We start from the raw sequence: 11,359 nt of genomic DNA on the forward strand, positions 1-11,359 counted from the left end.
CAGTACCTCAAGTCAAGGAGAAAAGTTACCACTGGGACAAAAAAGACCCTGCTACTAATAGAACTATACCTTCGAACATTGTCCACCGGTCTATGTCCTGTGAGCAAATTCGAAACAGTGGTAAACACCCTTATCTGGTACCACTGCTTGTTGCCAGATCCACTTCCATATCGTTTCACCGCTTATGACGTCATCCTGCTTCTCCTGTGATATGGTAACGATTTTTATGCCTTGGTTTTATAATTTTAATTTTCCTTTATCTGTTCCTTAATTTTAGTAGTTCGTAGTTTCCCCTCTAGGTTTTGTTTTCTCAATTTACCTTAGTTTATCAACTGTCTTATTTCTAAATTTATTTTTATTTCTTTCTACAATAATATATCTTTGTCGCGGCTCTTCCCGCCTAAATTGTTCTTATCAGCTTAAGAAACCTGCACAGCGAAGCTATAGCAGTAACCTTCCTTCACGCTCCTTACTTTATTGAATACTTTCAGAAGAGCGTGTATGGAAGGAAACTTCCGCTTAAATCATCGGAAATTAGAATTCCCGGCTCTGTGCAGGTATATGCGCATGCGTGGAAAGCCCGCCCCCCACACCCCCTGGACAGCCACCAACCCGAGACACCGGTCACTCCAATGAGAAGAAAAAAGGAGAAAAAAAAGGCTTCGCCTATGGGAGGAGGGAGGGACACTAAACCTATGCAGGTTTTTTAAACCGATAAGAACAATTTAAGCAGCAAGAGCCATAAAACACAAAAAAGTTATAAATCAGAACACTTTCTTTTTTTATTACATATTGCTATGTAAATAGAAATATACAGTATATACACTAAGAGAATACACATATATACAAAAGGGCATACTGGTTAGCGACTTCTGCCACGACCTCTACCCCAATATCGGCCTCGCCTACATGCCCGTCCCCGGCCCTCCAGAGACGAGAAGGACGGGGTCGTTCCCATGACAACACACGGAACAGGGGTGACCAAATGGTGGAGGTAGCGAGTCCTGAAGGAAGCCGTTGATGCCCAGCCCCCAAGGTTCTGTATCCGCTCCACAGAATGGGTGCGGAGGAACGCCAGTGACGCTGCGAGGCTTCCGATGTCGTGGGCGTGTGGGGCCTGACCTGGGTCGGCCGACTTGATAATGCGGCACAGAAGGCGCGCCAAGGACCGTGGAACCAGAGGGCGCCTAGACCTCGAGTTATAGAAGAAGTGGTCCTCAGAAACCCCCACCGTAAGCTCCACGTAGTCCTTGAATGCTCGGAGAGGGTGAGGACCGAGCAGTCCTCCTCCAGTTTGGAAAAGGACGGGTGGTGGGTGAGAGCCGCCAGTTGTGACGACCTGTACCCCGTAGCCAAGGCGAGGAGGAAAGCGGCGCGTTGAAGGAAGTGCTCTTCCCCCATAGAGATCCCTTCAAAGACCAGGTATTGCAGTACCCGATGTAAAGACCAGGCCAGGACTGTCTGATGTCTCGGAACCCTCGAGGAACGGATACCCTTCAAGAGGAGTGATAGCGCCCTCCGTGGCACCCTGATATCCATACCAAAGCGTAGTGGATCTGCGAGGGCTACGTAGTGAGCCGAGACCGTCGCCGGCGCCCTATTCGTGGAGTCTGCAAGCCAAGCAAGGAAGTCCACAACCGTGCTGGCAGAGATAACCTCAACCTCATGAACCCGAAGATAGTCCTGAAACCTTCGCCAGCAGGATTCATATTGACGCACAGAAGATAGGCGGTAAGCCCTCAGCATCTTGTCCACCGCCGTGGAGGAGCAGCGATGGTAGAGAGCTCTCCGTAAAACTCCAAGCGTGAAGCTGAAGTGATGCTTGGAGAGAAGCTGCAAGGCTGTTGGTAAGGCAAGCTGACCCCAGGAGAAGTTATCCCCGATTGGGGATAACTGGAAGTCCTCTGGTGCTGGCGGGAAACGTGGTTCCGTGGCTGCTGGCTCCGAAAGGGCTGCGGCTGCCGAGACCGCCGTGGGTGCTGGTCGTTCGCTCTCGAGGGAGGAGGACGATACACCCGCTGCTGCTGGCAGGCAAACGGGGGTGGGCGTCCGGCCAGAGAGCGGAACCTGGGAGCAGGAACAGACCGGGTCCTTGGTGGAGCAGGGGGCTGGACCTGGATGACTGCCGGGACCGAAGCGAAGACACGGTCCGTCACCTCCTGGTCGAAGAGGCCGCGGTAAAGGGGAGCCGCCCGAACCAGGCCTCTACGAGCCATATCTGGAGCCGACCGCGAAGCTGACAAGCGAGCAGCCAGGCAAGCCTCGGCGAACGTCCTTGCCGCCGAGGGCAAGGCCACCGAAACCATATTGGCCGCACCTTCTGCCACTGTAGAGAGAGCCATCAGGGCATCGCTGAAAAGAAAAAACAAAACCAGATAAACAGGGACAGGCGAACTCCAGCCACTGTAGGGGCGCCGTGGAGTCGTATAAAGCAAATATAGGCAGAGACAACAGATACAGGCAAGGAGAAAACAGATACAGGCGAGGAGAAGGCCGAAGCCGAACGACCTCGTCTGCAGATATAGGGACGACGACCCGTCCTGGGTAGAGACTAACCTAAGGCATCACCCACCAGAACGACCCATGGTGTGACAGCACATCCCACTCACCGCAACTCCTCCAGTGGAAAATTCTGAAACTCCACAGCGAGCGTTCTCAGCCAAGTCCTCATCATCGCCACCGCCGTGACAGACGAGATGGTTGAGGCCAAGTCCTGTCTAGCCGAGGACTCCGCAGCCAGCAACTTTGCCTCAGGCTCACAAAGTTGATGGGGCAGGTCGCGGTCTCGACCCGACCACCACAGGCAGTCACGGAGTCCTTCTGGCGCGATGGGAGGAGGCAGAACAGGAAAAGACGGAGGAACCGCCCGCCGAGGTGGAGCTGCTGTGGGCTGATCCTGGGACCTCTCAAGAAGTGCAGGGATGTCTAGGGCATATTCCCCCTTCACCTGAGGGAACCAGGCATCTGGGGAAAAGGCAACTGCTGGAGAGTCTTTGGACCTGTCGATGAACATGTGCCCCTCTGGATTCAGACGAGGGTTCTCGAGTAAGGCACCAATTGCATCCAAAGTGTTCGAGGCGGAGACTCTCGAAGACGTGGAGACTGGGGCTGAGAGGGGTCGAATCTTGTAGAGGACCTTGGCTCCCTCCTTGTCGTTGGTCCACTTCAATATCACGTCCTCCCTCCTCCTCAAACCCTCTGGTACAGAGGCGTCGGGAGACCAGGCCACCAGCTTACCATCCTCCCCAAAAGAGTATTCCCAGGACTCAGGAAGTTCACACCAGGAAAAGGGACGGAACTCTGGCAAGTCAGGGAAGGGTGCAAGAGGCGAGGCAGGGGGAGAACGGGGGTGGTGCACCCCCGTGTCCTCCAAACGGAGAGAATGATGACAAGGTGGTATCACTTGAGAAGGGGCACCCAGTTCCACCCTCGCAGCAGAGGAAGAGGGCTGAGGCTGCGGGGCACCAGCTGGCAGCCCTTGAAAAAGGGGAAGTCCAGACTGGGAAGCCATTAAAGCCGGGAAGCGGGACAGGGCAGTGTCGAGGACGGGCCCAAGCAAAGAAGGAAGGAGGGCAGCAACCTGGGAGGCCAAACTGCCTCCCCCCCCCCACCTGTCTCTACCGGCACCCCGCCCTTGCGGTGCTTACGGCAGGGAGCAGGGCAGGGGGATGGAGAGGACGAGGTCGAGGTCGAGGTCGAGGACGGAGACGAACGGCAAGTTCGAGGCCTCCCTGGAGACAAAGACGTTTCTCGGCTGGGACTTCCCAGGACCCGCGAGAGGGACCACGAGAAGACGAGGTCCTGGGTTTGCCCAATGAGGATGGTCGGGAGCCGGTAGAGTGCCGGAAACGGTCCGAGGCATGGGGCTACTGAGAGGCCACAAGACCCTCAGGGACGCCATCCTCTAGACCAACATCCTCGTCCCCCTGGTTCCCGAGAGGCCTGGGTCGTGAACCCATGGGCGGCTCGGAGACGCAGGACGGGTTGCGGGAGCAAGTGAGCCCCAACTCCACTCCCAGCGCTGGACCAGCCCAAGACAGGGGGGAATCACCTGAAAACCTGAACTTCCGCGCCCTCTGCCACGCGCCCCGAAGGAGCTCAAGGGCGGGGAGCTTGGCGCGGGCTGTTGGAGGGGTAGCACGAATCTCCTCCACCGACACCTCGCATACAGAACAGGCGGTCGAAGCCTGCCTGAGTGAAACACGAGGAGAACAATGGTTGTGCCCATCTGATGACCATCTGATGAAATCCTGACGTAGCAGCCAGACGCAGCACACACACGTTTAGTCTGAAAAACACAAGGGAAAAGCGGAAATAAGTGGTAAGCACGGATAGGTCGGCGAATAAACAAAAAACGAAACCCGGGAACAACCTCTAAGGAAACATCTGTAAAACAGGCAAGGCCACCACGTAAAACAGGCAAGGCCACCACGTAAAACACAAGCAGGAACCAGAACTTACCGACATAACCAACGTAGATGCAGGAAGAAAGACGGTGAAGAACAGAACTACCGGCCAGTCTGGTTCCGCGAGCAAGAGTGACCGGTGTCTCGGGTTGGTGGCTAACCAGGGAGTGTGAGGGGGGCTTTCCACGCTTGCGCATATACCTGGACAGAGCCGGGAATTTCAATTTCCGATGATTTAAGCGGAAATTTCCTTCCATACACGCTCTTCTGAAAGTATTCAATAAAGTAAGGAGCGTGAAGGAAGGTTACTGCTATAGCTTCGCTGTGCAGGTTTCTTTCAGCCGATAATATGCGCTTTGAGAATTACATTTCATGTTTTTGCAAAGCACAATATAAGTACTACACATACATACAACACAGGAGGCAGTCCCGTTGACGGCGCCAGGAAGCAGGTAGAGGGTGACGTCAGAGGAGAGGCCAGTCCTTGGAGAGTCCAGGGAGTTCTTTGCCGTCTGGGCGAGACTCGAGGTAGACTCGGTTAGGTGTTCACTGGGGCCTCGAGACGCGAGTGACCGAAGAAGCAGGGTTCTTTAAATGCAGGGCCCAGTCTGAAGAACAATGCGCATGAGCTTGATATAGGTGGCACAAGCAGTGACCAGGCCAAAATGTAGTCTGGTGATGGGCCGAAGTGGGTTGAGAAGGCTGTCAGCGGCATGGGTCTGTCAAAGGGACTTGGTAATAAGCCTTGCAGCGATCCAACTCAGTGAGTTAAGAATCCTGAACCAGAAAACTTGTACATATCTTCCTCAGTGTTGCAGCTGGGCTCAGCCTGGAAGACTGTAGTTGAGTTGACGGTAGTCAATGGCCATCCAATGTGTAGCCTAGCTTAGGAACCATCACGACTGGCGAACAATGTTAAGACCGTTGGATGATTCTTTTCTCAAAAAGGTCAGAGACTTCCTGTTCAAAGAAACGTTTTAGATGGACATCGACAGACTTCCTGTTCAAAGAAACGTTTTAGATGGACATCGACAGGGTAAGTCTTTGTGCTGATGCAGGAACATCAGAGAAAACATCGTCAAACTCTTCGTTCTCTTCAGGTGTTGACACTTCGTCTAAGACTTCGGCAAAGCTGGCACTAGCACGAGGGATGTAACGTTTTAAGAGGTTGACATGGTACAATCTCGAACCTTGGGGACAATCAATTAGGTAATCAACCTTACCTCGTCGCTCTAAAACTATACAAGGTCCTTTCCAAGTTACAAGCAGCTTGGTGGAATAGCTGGGAAGAAGGATGACTTCATCGCCCGGTTGAAACTGTATCTTGACTCTTGAAGTCAAAGTAGGTCTTATATTTCAAGGCACTGATGTCTGCATTGTTGGCGGCGATCTGCACGGTCTCTGCTAGCTTCTCCTGTAGCTCTACCACGTAGCGGAAAGCGGATCGGTCGTCGTCCTTCAGGTTCTGATCCTCCTATAGATCTCTAAGGGCGGAGAGGGGTCCCTGAACAGTCCTTCCATAGAAAAGTGTGGAAAGCGGATCGGTCGTCGTCCTTCAGGTTCTGGTCCTCCCATAGATCTCTAAGGGCGGAGAGGGGTCCCCGAACAGTCCTTCCATCGGTCGTCGTCCTTCAGGTTCTGGTCCTCCCATAGATCTCTAAGGGCGGAGAGGGGTCCCCGAACAGTCCTTCCATAAAGAAGTTCGAAGGCGAGAAACTGGTTCTATCACTGGGTATCTGAGGGTGAATAATGTAGGAATCAAGTATCTGCCACTCTCGAGGGCGGTCCTTGAGCTTTCGTAGGGAAGCTTACGAGATGCATGTAGACGTTCAATGCGACCATTAGTGCTAGGATGAAGTGGAGTTGTAAATAAAGGCTTGACTCCTAACAACTTGTGAAGTTCTTGCATTATTGAGATGCAAATTGGGTACCTTGATCAGTGAGAATTTCTCGTGGGATACCGACTACAGCAAAGAGAGAGAGTAAAGCCTCAGCAGCGGAGATGGAGTCTATTTCCGCCAGTAGCACGGCTTCTAGGAACCCAGTGGCATAGTCGATTAAAGTGAGGATGTGGCCTTCTGAGGATGGGGGAGACAGTGGTCTAAGCAAATCGACCGCCACTCTGGAAAAAGGTTCGGTTACAATTGGAAGAGGATAGAGGAGTGCTGGTCGGACTCTTCCTTTGGCAGACATTCGTTGACAGACGCCACAGGATGGACGGCAGTCGATAATATCTGCTCCCATCCCAGGCCAGAAGTGGCTGGATACCTTCGAGAAGGTCCGAAATGACTTGCTAAATCACCGACTGAGGTTTGGAGCGAGGAGGATGGTGCTTTGGTATTCATGAGACGGTTCATCAGGACTAGGAGCTCCTGAGATGTTGCCAGTGAGGACACAAGCGCACTTCATGGAGCTAGGATAGCATTATCAATCCAGCCCTCGAAATATGTATATAGCACCTAATAGTTGGAAAAATATCTTCCCGTTCAAGATAATCCTCTACTACTACCTTAGGTCGCTGAGAGACGTCAGCATCAGGCACTACCTTCTCAGATGATCACGCATTTGCAGCCGGTGACTGACAATAGTAGTAGCCCTGGAGCCGTTGTGACGTCAGCATCAGGTACTGCCTTCTCAGATGATCACGCATTTGCAGCCGGTGACTGACATCGTAGTAGCCCTGGAGCCGTTGATCGTGCCAGCAACTGCATAATCTGGGCGAGACAGCTCATCCATACAAAATCGTACCTTGTATTTGTCCTTTGGTTCTTTAAAGGCTCTTATGGTAGGTAGATCTCCCAGTGGCTCCGCTGGAGTTCTGCTTAGGGTAGGCGTTGTGAGCTGCAGACCAAACATCAGCTTTACCCACAGCAGTCTTAAGGTGGTATCCTGCTCCTTTAAGAAGATACAGAGATCGTAAGAAAGGGATCTCCGTAAGAAAGGGAAGCAATGAACTGATCTAATGAGTCAAATAGCTGCTGAAGACGGGTAGACATCTGGTAATTTTCCCATTCTGGTAATTTTCCCATTCTGATCTTAGTTTCAGAAGTCTAGCCAGTACTGCTCTCGAGTCTTAAAACCAGTCAGAGCGCCCTTTGAAGGAGGGAGGGGTCGCTTGGTAAAGGTGGATAGAGTTCAGCAGCTTTACCTGTCAGTAGACTCCCAAGTCTAACAGCGAGACACTCCTCGTCGATTGTTAAGAGCGTGGCAATACGCTCAAATCTGGTCAGGTAGGCGGCGATGCGAGACAACTCGTCGATTGTTAAGAGCGTGGCAATACGCTCAAATCTGGTCAGGTAGGTGGGGATGTCCTCTCCTTGGTAAGCTGGAAGCTTCCGTCCTCGCACGCCAGCATCGGGACTTGCTCCCAACTCTGAAGCCAACTTGGCAAGTTCAAATTCTCGTTTCTCGTTCCTCACGCTCCCGTTCCTTGGCTTTGTCTTCCCGTTCACGGTGACGTTGACGTTCCTGCGCTCTTCCTTCCCGTTGGAAACCTGCAGAGCAAACCGAGCAACGGCCTCTCCTGAGAGGCCGAGCTTTACTACTTGTTCTGTAAGCTCAGCGAAAGTAGACATAGAACCAAAACTAACAAACCCAACAACGCAGACTTGAAAAACCTAGAGACAGGGGAATCCCTTAATATGAATGAAACAGTCAGACACCCTTGAGTCAGCCATGAAAAAATACAGTCTCACGCACACATGAATTATGCATGTACAAAATAAACCACAAGGGTAGAAAAATTGATGAAATGCACAAACATCCAAATAGATCAAATATCTCAGGTATGGGTAGAAAAATTAATCCACTGCACAAACAAAACGTATACATAAATAGTTACAAGTGAACCCCACAAGGACACTTACATGAAGTATATGTACAGAAGCACTGACTGGCAAGCACACTGAGCATAACTGGTTCCTCTGTAGGAGCAATGGCTACTCCACAATTACGTCTAGGCGACGAAATAAGACCAAAATACTCTGCTGCCCAAACCACAGTAAGGTACAGTGAACCAGCCGAGATCCCCGGATTAGCGGCTGCTCGTTCAAGAGAACGTTCACTTACTCTCAATTTCTCTAGACTTGGAAAAACAATAGGTATACACAATAATAAAAAAAGGGACACCTTGTACACCACCCGGCTCTCACCATGTAGACCCTCCAGAGCGAACAAGGGCCAGAGGAACACTTAATCTCACCAACACAGGAGGCAGACGCGCTGACGGACCAGGAAACAGGTAGAGGGTGAAGCCAGGGCAGCAGAGGAAAGGCCAGTCCTTGGAGAGTCCAGGGAGTTCTCTGCCGTCTGGTGTTCACTGGGGGTTAAAAGGGACTGGACCTGCACTTAACCAAATATAGATTAGAGGACACGCGCATCTGCACCTAATCTTCCTCAATTAACCGAGGCCAAACGTACAACTACACAATATGTCCGAGAAGGAAAAACATTACACCACTGGAACACTTTGGCACAACTCGGCACTGCACTAACACATCCAACACTCCAAAGAGTATGTAGTTCAATATCCTGGCGAGGTCGCCAAAATGCAAGTAATAACTTAATAACTTACTAGTTCAGTCCATTTGTTACAGGAGCGAGGCCTGCCCCCTCTAAACTGTACCCAGGATAAACTACACTTGACACGGTGGGGGCGGTAATAAACAATTTAGAATAGTTCCAAGTTTACTGGAAAATCACGATAGGTATACACAATATAATAAAAACAAAAGGGACACCTTGCGCACCACCCGGCTCTCACCAAGAGTCTCCCTCCAGAGCGAACGAGGGCCAGAGGAACACTAATCTTACCAACACAGGAGACAGACGCGCTGACGGTGCTACGAAACAGGTAGAGGGTGAAGCCAGGGCAGCAGGGGAAAGGCCAGTCCTTGGAGTGTCCAGGGAGTTCTCTGCCGTCTGAGTGTTGGCGAGGCTAGAGGTAGACTCGGTTAGGTGTTCACTGGGGTTAAAAGGGACTGGACCTGCACTTAACCAAATATAGATTAGAGGACACGTGCGTCTGCACCTAACCTTCCTCAATTCACCGAGGCCAAACGTATAACTACACACTTCGGCACAACTCAGCACTGCACTGCACTAACACATCAAACACCCCCAAAGAGTATGTAGCTCAATATCCTGGCGAGGTCGCCAAAATGCAAGTAATACCTTACTAGTTCAGTCCATTTGTTGCAGGAGCGAGGCCTGCCCCCTCTAAACTGTACCCAGGATTAACTACACTTAAAACGGTGGGGGCGGTAATAAACAGTTTAGAATAGTTCCACCAAGTTCACTAGACTTAGAAAATCACGATAGGTATACACAAAATAATAACAAAAGGGCCACCTTGCGCACAACCCGGCTCTCACCAAGAGTCTCCCACTAGAACGAACGAGGGCCAGAGGAACACTAATCTCACCAACACAGGAGACAGACGCGCTGACGGTACTACGAAACAGGTAGAGGGTGAAGCCAGGGCAGCAGGAGAAAGGCCAGTCCTTCGAGAGTCCAGGGAGTTCTCTGCCGTCTGGGTGTTGGCGAGGCTCGAGGTAGACTCGGTTAGGTGTTCACTGGGGCCTCGAGACGTGGAGTGACCGGAAGAAGCAGGGTTCTCGAGACATATGTGGCAGAGAGAAATGAGCGAAGTGTCGCTCGGGAGTGGCTGAACGATCCAGAACGAGGGTTGATGGTCAGGTGGTGTTCTGCCCCTTACACATAGTTTGAGCTGCACTTCAAAAACTTCTCATCGCTTTCAGTAGCAAAACCACTCCCCTTGCACCGTACAATGTTTCATCCCATTCAAGATAAAATAACGAGAAAGAAACGTGAGAATACGATGACAATTGTCTTGAAATCCATAACATTACATTAAAAATTCACTCTTCCAGTAACAAAACCTTCTCTCTTCCACTGTACATTACTTAATTCCCAGTGTAGCCAAATCAGTAGAACTACTTATCTCATTTGCGCTCCTTCGCTCGATTCCATTCCTCCCTTGTAAGTCGTAAGACAAGGGAGAGACGAGCAATTACGCCAATTTCTCCGTGTGGGAAACTCGACAGGAGAGTTGCAAGAGGAGGAGTTACCCATTACACGCATGGTTTCTGGATTGCTTAAAGAAGAGAAATGTGTCTTAACTTCACGGGAGGGCCTGGAAGTGTTTGATAGTTGCTATAGCAATGGTAATATGATGTGTGTTGCTCTCAAGGGACATTGTTATGTACAGTGTATGCTATAAAGCTTTGAACTCTCAAAGTGGCTATATATTCAGATGCCACGGTGATGGTTAGTCAGGTTCTTGTAATGTTCTCCGCTATTGATAAATGCTCAGTCGGTGTAAAACAATCTTTAGAATCATAAAAACGCATTTGAAAATCCAGATAATTTTTATTAGACATGTAATCAATGTAAGACGACAGAGTGCTTGAAAATACCGACCTAATTTTGTATGACTAGTTATTGATTGCATTACTTACTATAGTAGTAAGTTTAAAAATATGTACTTAGGGAGTAAAAAGAAGTGATATGTAAATAACTGCAGTGAAATAACGTTACGTTGTTTGCTTATTAGATTTTCTACAGATTCTTGATGTTTTGGGAGATAAAACAGAAGCGTGTACAAGTAGAATTAAAATACCGTTAACGAAGGTGAAACTAAGCAAATAGAATAAACTTTTCTCTCAGTTCCTTTGTTTTTTTTCTTAATAAGGCCATTAAGAGTGGCGTCTTTTTTCTTCCATCTATTCACTTTATTTTTCCACTTGTTCGCTCCTCTTATCTCATAAACAAATGTAACGTGTGATTATTAAATGTTATGCGAGTTCTTTATGTTTTGCGAAGCAGCAAACTATATACTCGTGAAGCCAAACGTTTCTCTGAACATTTAACAATACTAGAGTAACACATTGACAGCGTCCTTCACTTAACTTTTCTCTCCTTCCTTTGGCGTG

General features: G+C 50.0%; 2 protein-coding genes across 8 annotated transcripts; both read right to left on the reverse strand.

Moving 5' to 3' along the window:
* Window positions 1–1,510: 1,510 nt before the first annotated feature.
* Window positions 1,511–4,996, reverse strand: LOC123504832. 7 transcript variants are annotated; one of them, XM_045255699.1, is made up of 5 exons: window positions 4,816–4,996; window positions 4,462–4,673; window positions 2,610–4,288; window positions 1,962–2,352; window positions 1,511–1,645 (listed from the first exon to the last, which is right to left on the reverse strand). In XM_045255699.1, exons 3-5 carry the CDS (start codon window positions 3,509–3,511, stop codon window positions 1,598–1,600), a joined length of 1,341 nt encoding a protein of 446 aa, XP_045111634.1. In that variant the 5' UTR covers window positions 3,512–4,288; window positions 4,462–4,673; window positions 4,816–4,996; the 3' UTR covers window positions 1,511–1,597. The 7 variants fall into 7 exon arrangements, with proteins under 7 accessions (XP_045111634.1, XP_045111633.1, XP_045111632.1 ...); XM_045255698.1 differs by lacking the exon at window positions 1,511–1,645 and having other exon boundaries at window positions 1,725–2,352; window positions 4,462–4,607; window positions 4,820–4,996; XM_045255697.1 differs by lacking the exon at window positions 1,511–1,645 and having other exon boundaries at window positions 1,725–2,352; window positions 4,462–4,670; window positions 4,820–4,996.
* Window positions 4,997–5,003: 7 nt separating this feature from the next.
* LOC123504882 lies at window positions 5,004–10,508 on the reverse strand. The gene is made up of 4 exons (XM_045255787.1): window positions 10,503–10,508; window positions 9,829–9,952; window positions 8,608–8,724; window positions 5,004–7,929 (listed from the first exon to the last, which is right to left on the reverse strand). Exons 1-4 carry the CDS (start codon window positions 10,506–10,508, stop codon window positions 7,490–7,492), a joined length of 687 nt encoding a protein of 228 aa, XP_045111722.1. The 3' UTR covers window positions 5,004–7,489.
* Between the last annotated feature and the right edge of the window lie 851 nt (window positions 10,509–11,359).

The sequence above is a fragment of the Portunus trituberculatus genome, chromosome 17, assembly GCF_017591435.1.
Source record: "Portunus trituberculatus isolate SZX2019 chromosome 17, ASM1759143v1, whole genome shotgun sequence".
Classification (NCBI taxonomy): domain Eukaryota; kingdom Metazoa; phylum Arthropoda; class Malacostraca; order Decapoda; family Portunidae; genus Portunus; species Portunus trituberculatus.

Coding starts and splice junctions, on each gene's coding strand:
- LOC123504882 (XM_045255787.1), bottom strand. Junction 8,725..9,828: donor CGCGTCTGTCTCCTGTGTTG/GTGAGATTAGTG, acceptor TTTAACCCCCAG/TGAACACCAGACGGCAGAGA. Junction 7,930..8,607: donor CGCGTCTGCCTCCTGTGTTG/GTGAGATTAAGT, acceptor TCGGCCTCTCAG/GAGAGGCCGTTGCTCGGTTT.
- LOC123504832 (XM_045255698.1), bottom strand. CDS start 3,511: ATGGCTTCCCAGTCTGGACTTCCCCTTTTTCAAGGGCTGCCAGCTGGT. Junction 2,353..2,609: donor TTTCCACTGGAGGAGTTGCG/GTGAGTGGGATG, acceptor TTTTCTTTTCAG/CGATGCCCTGATGGCTCTCT.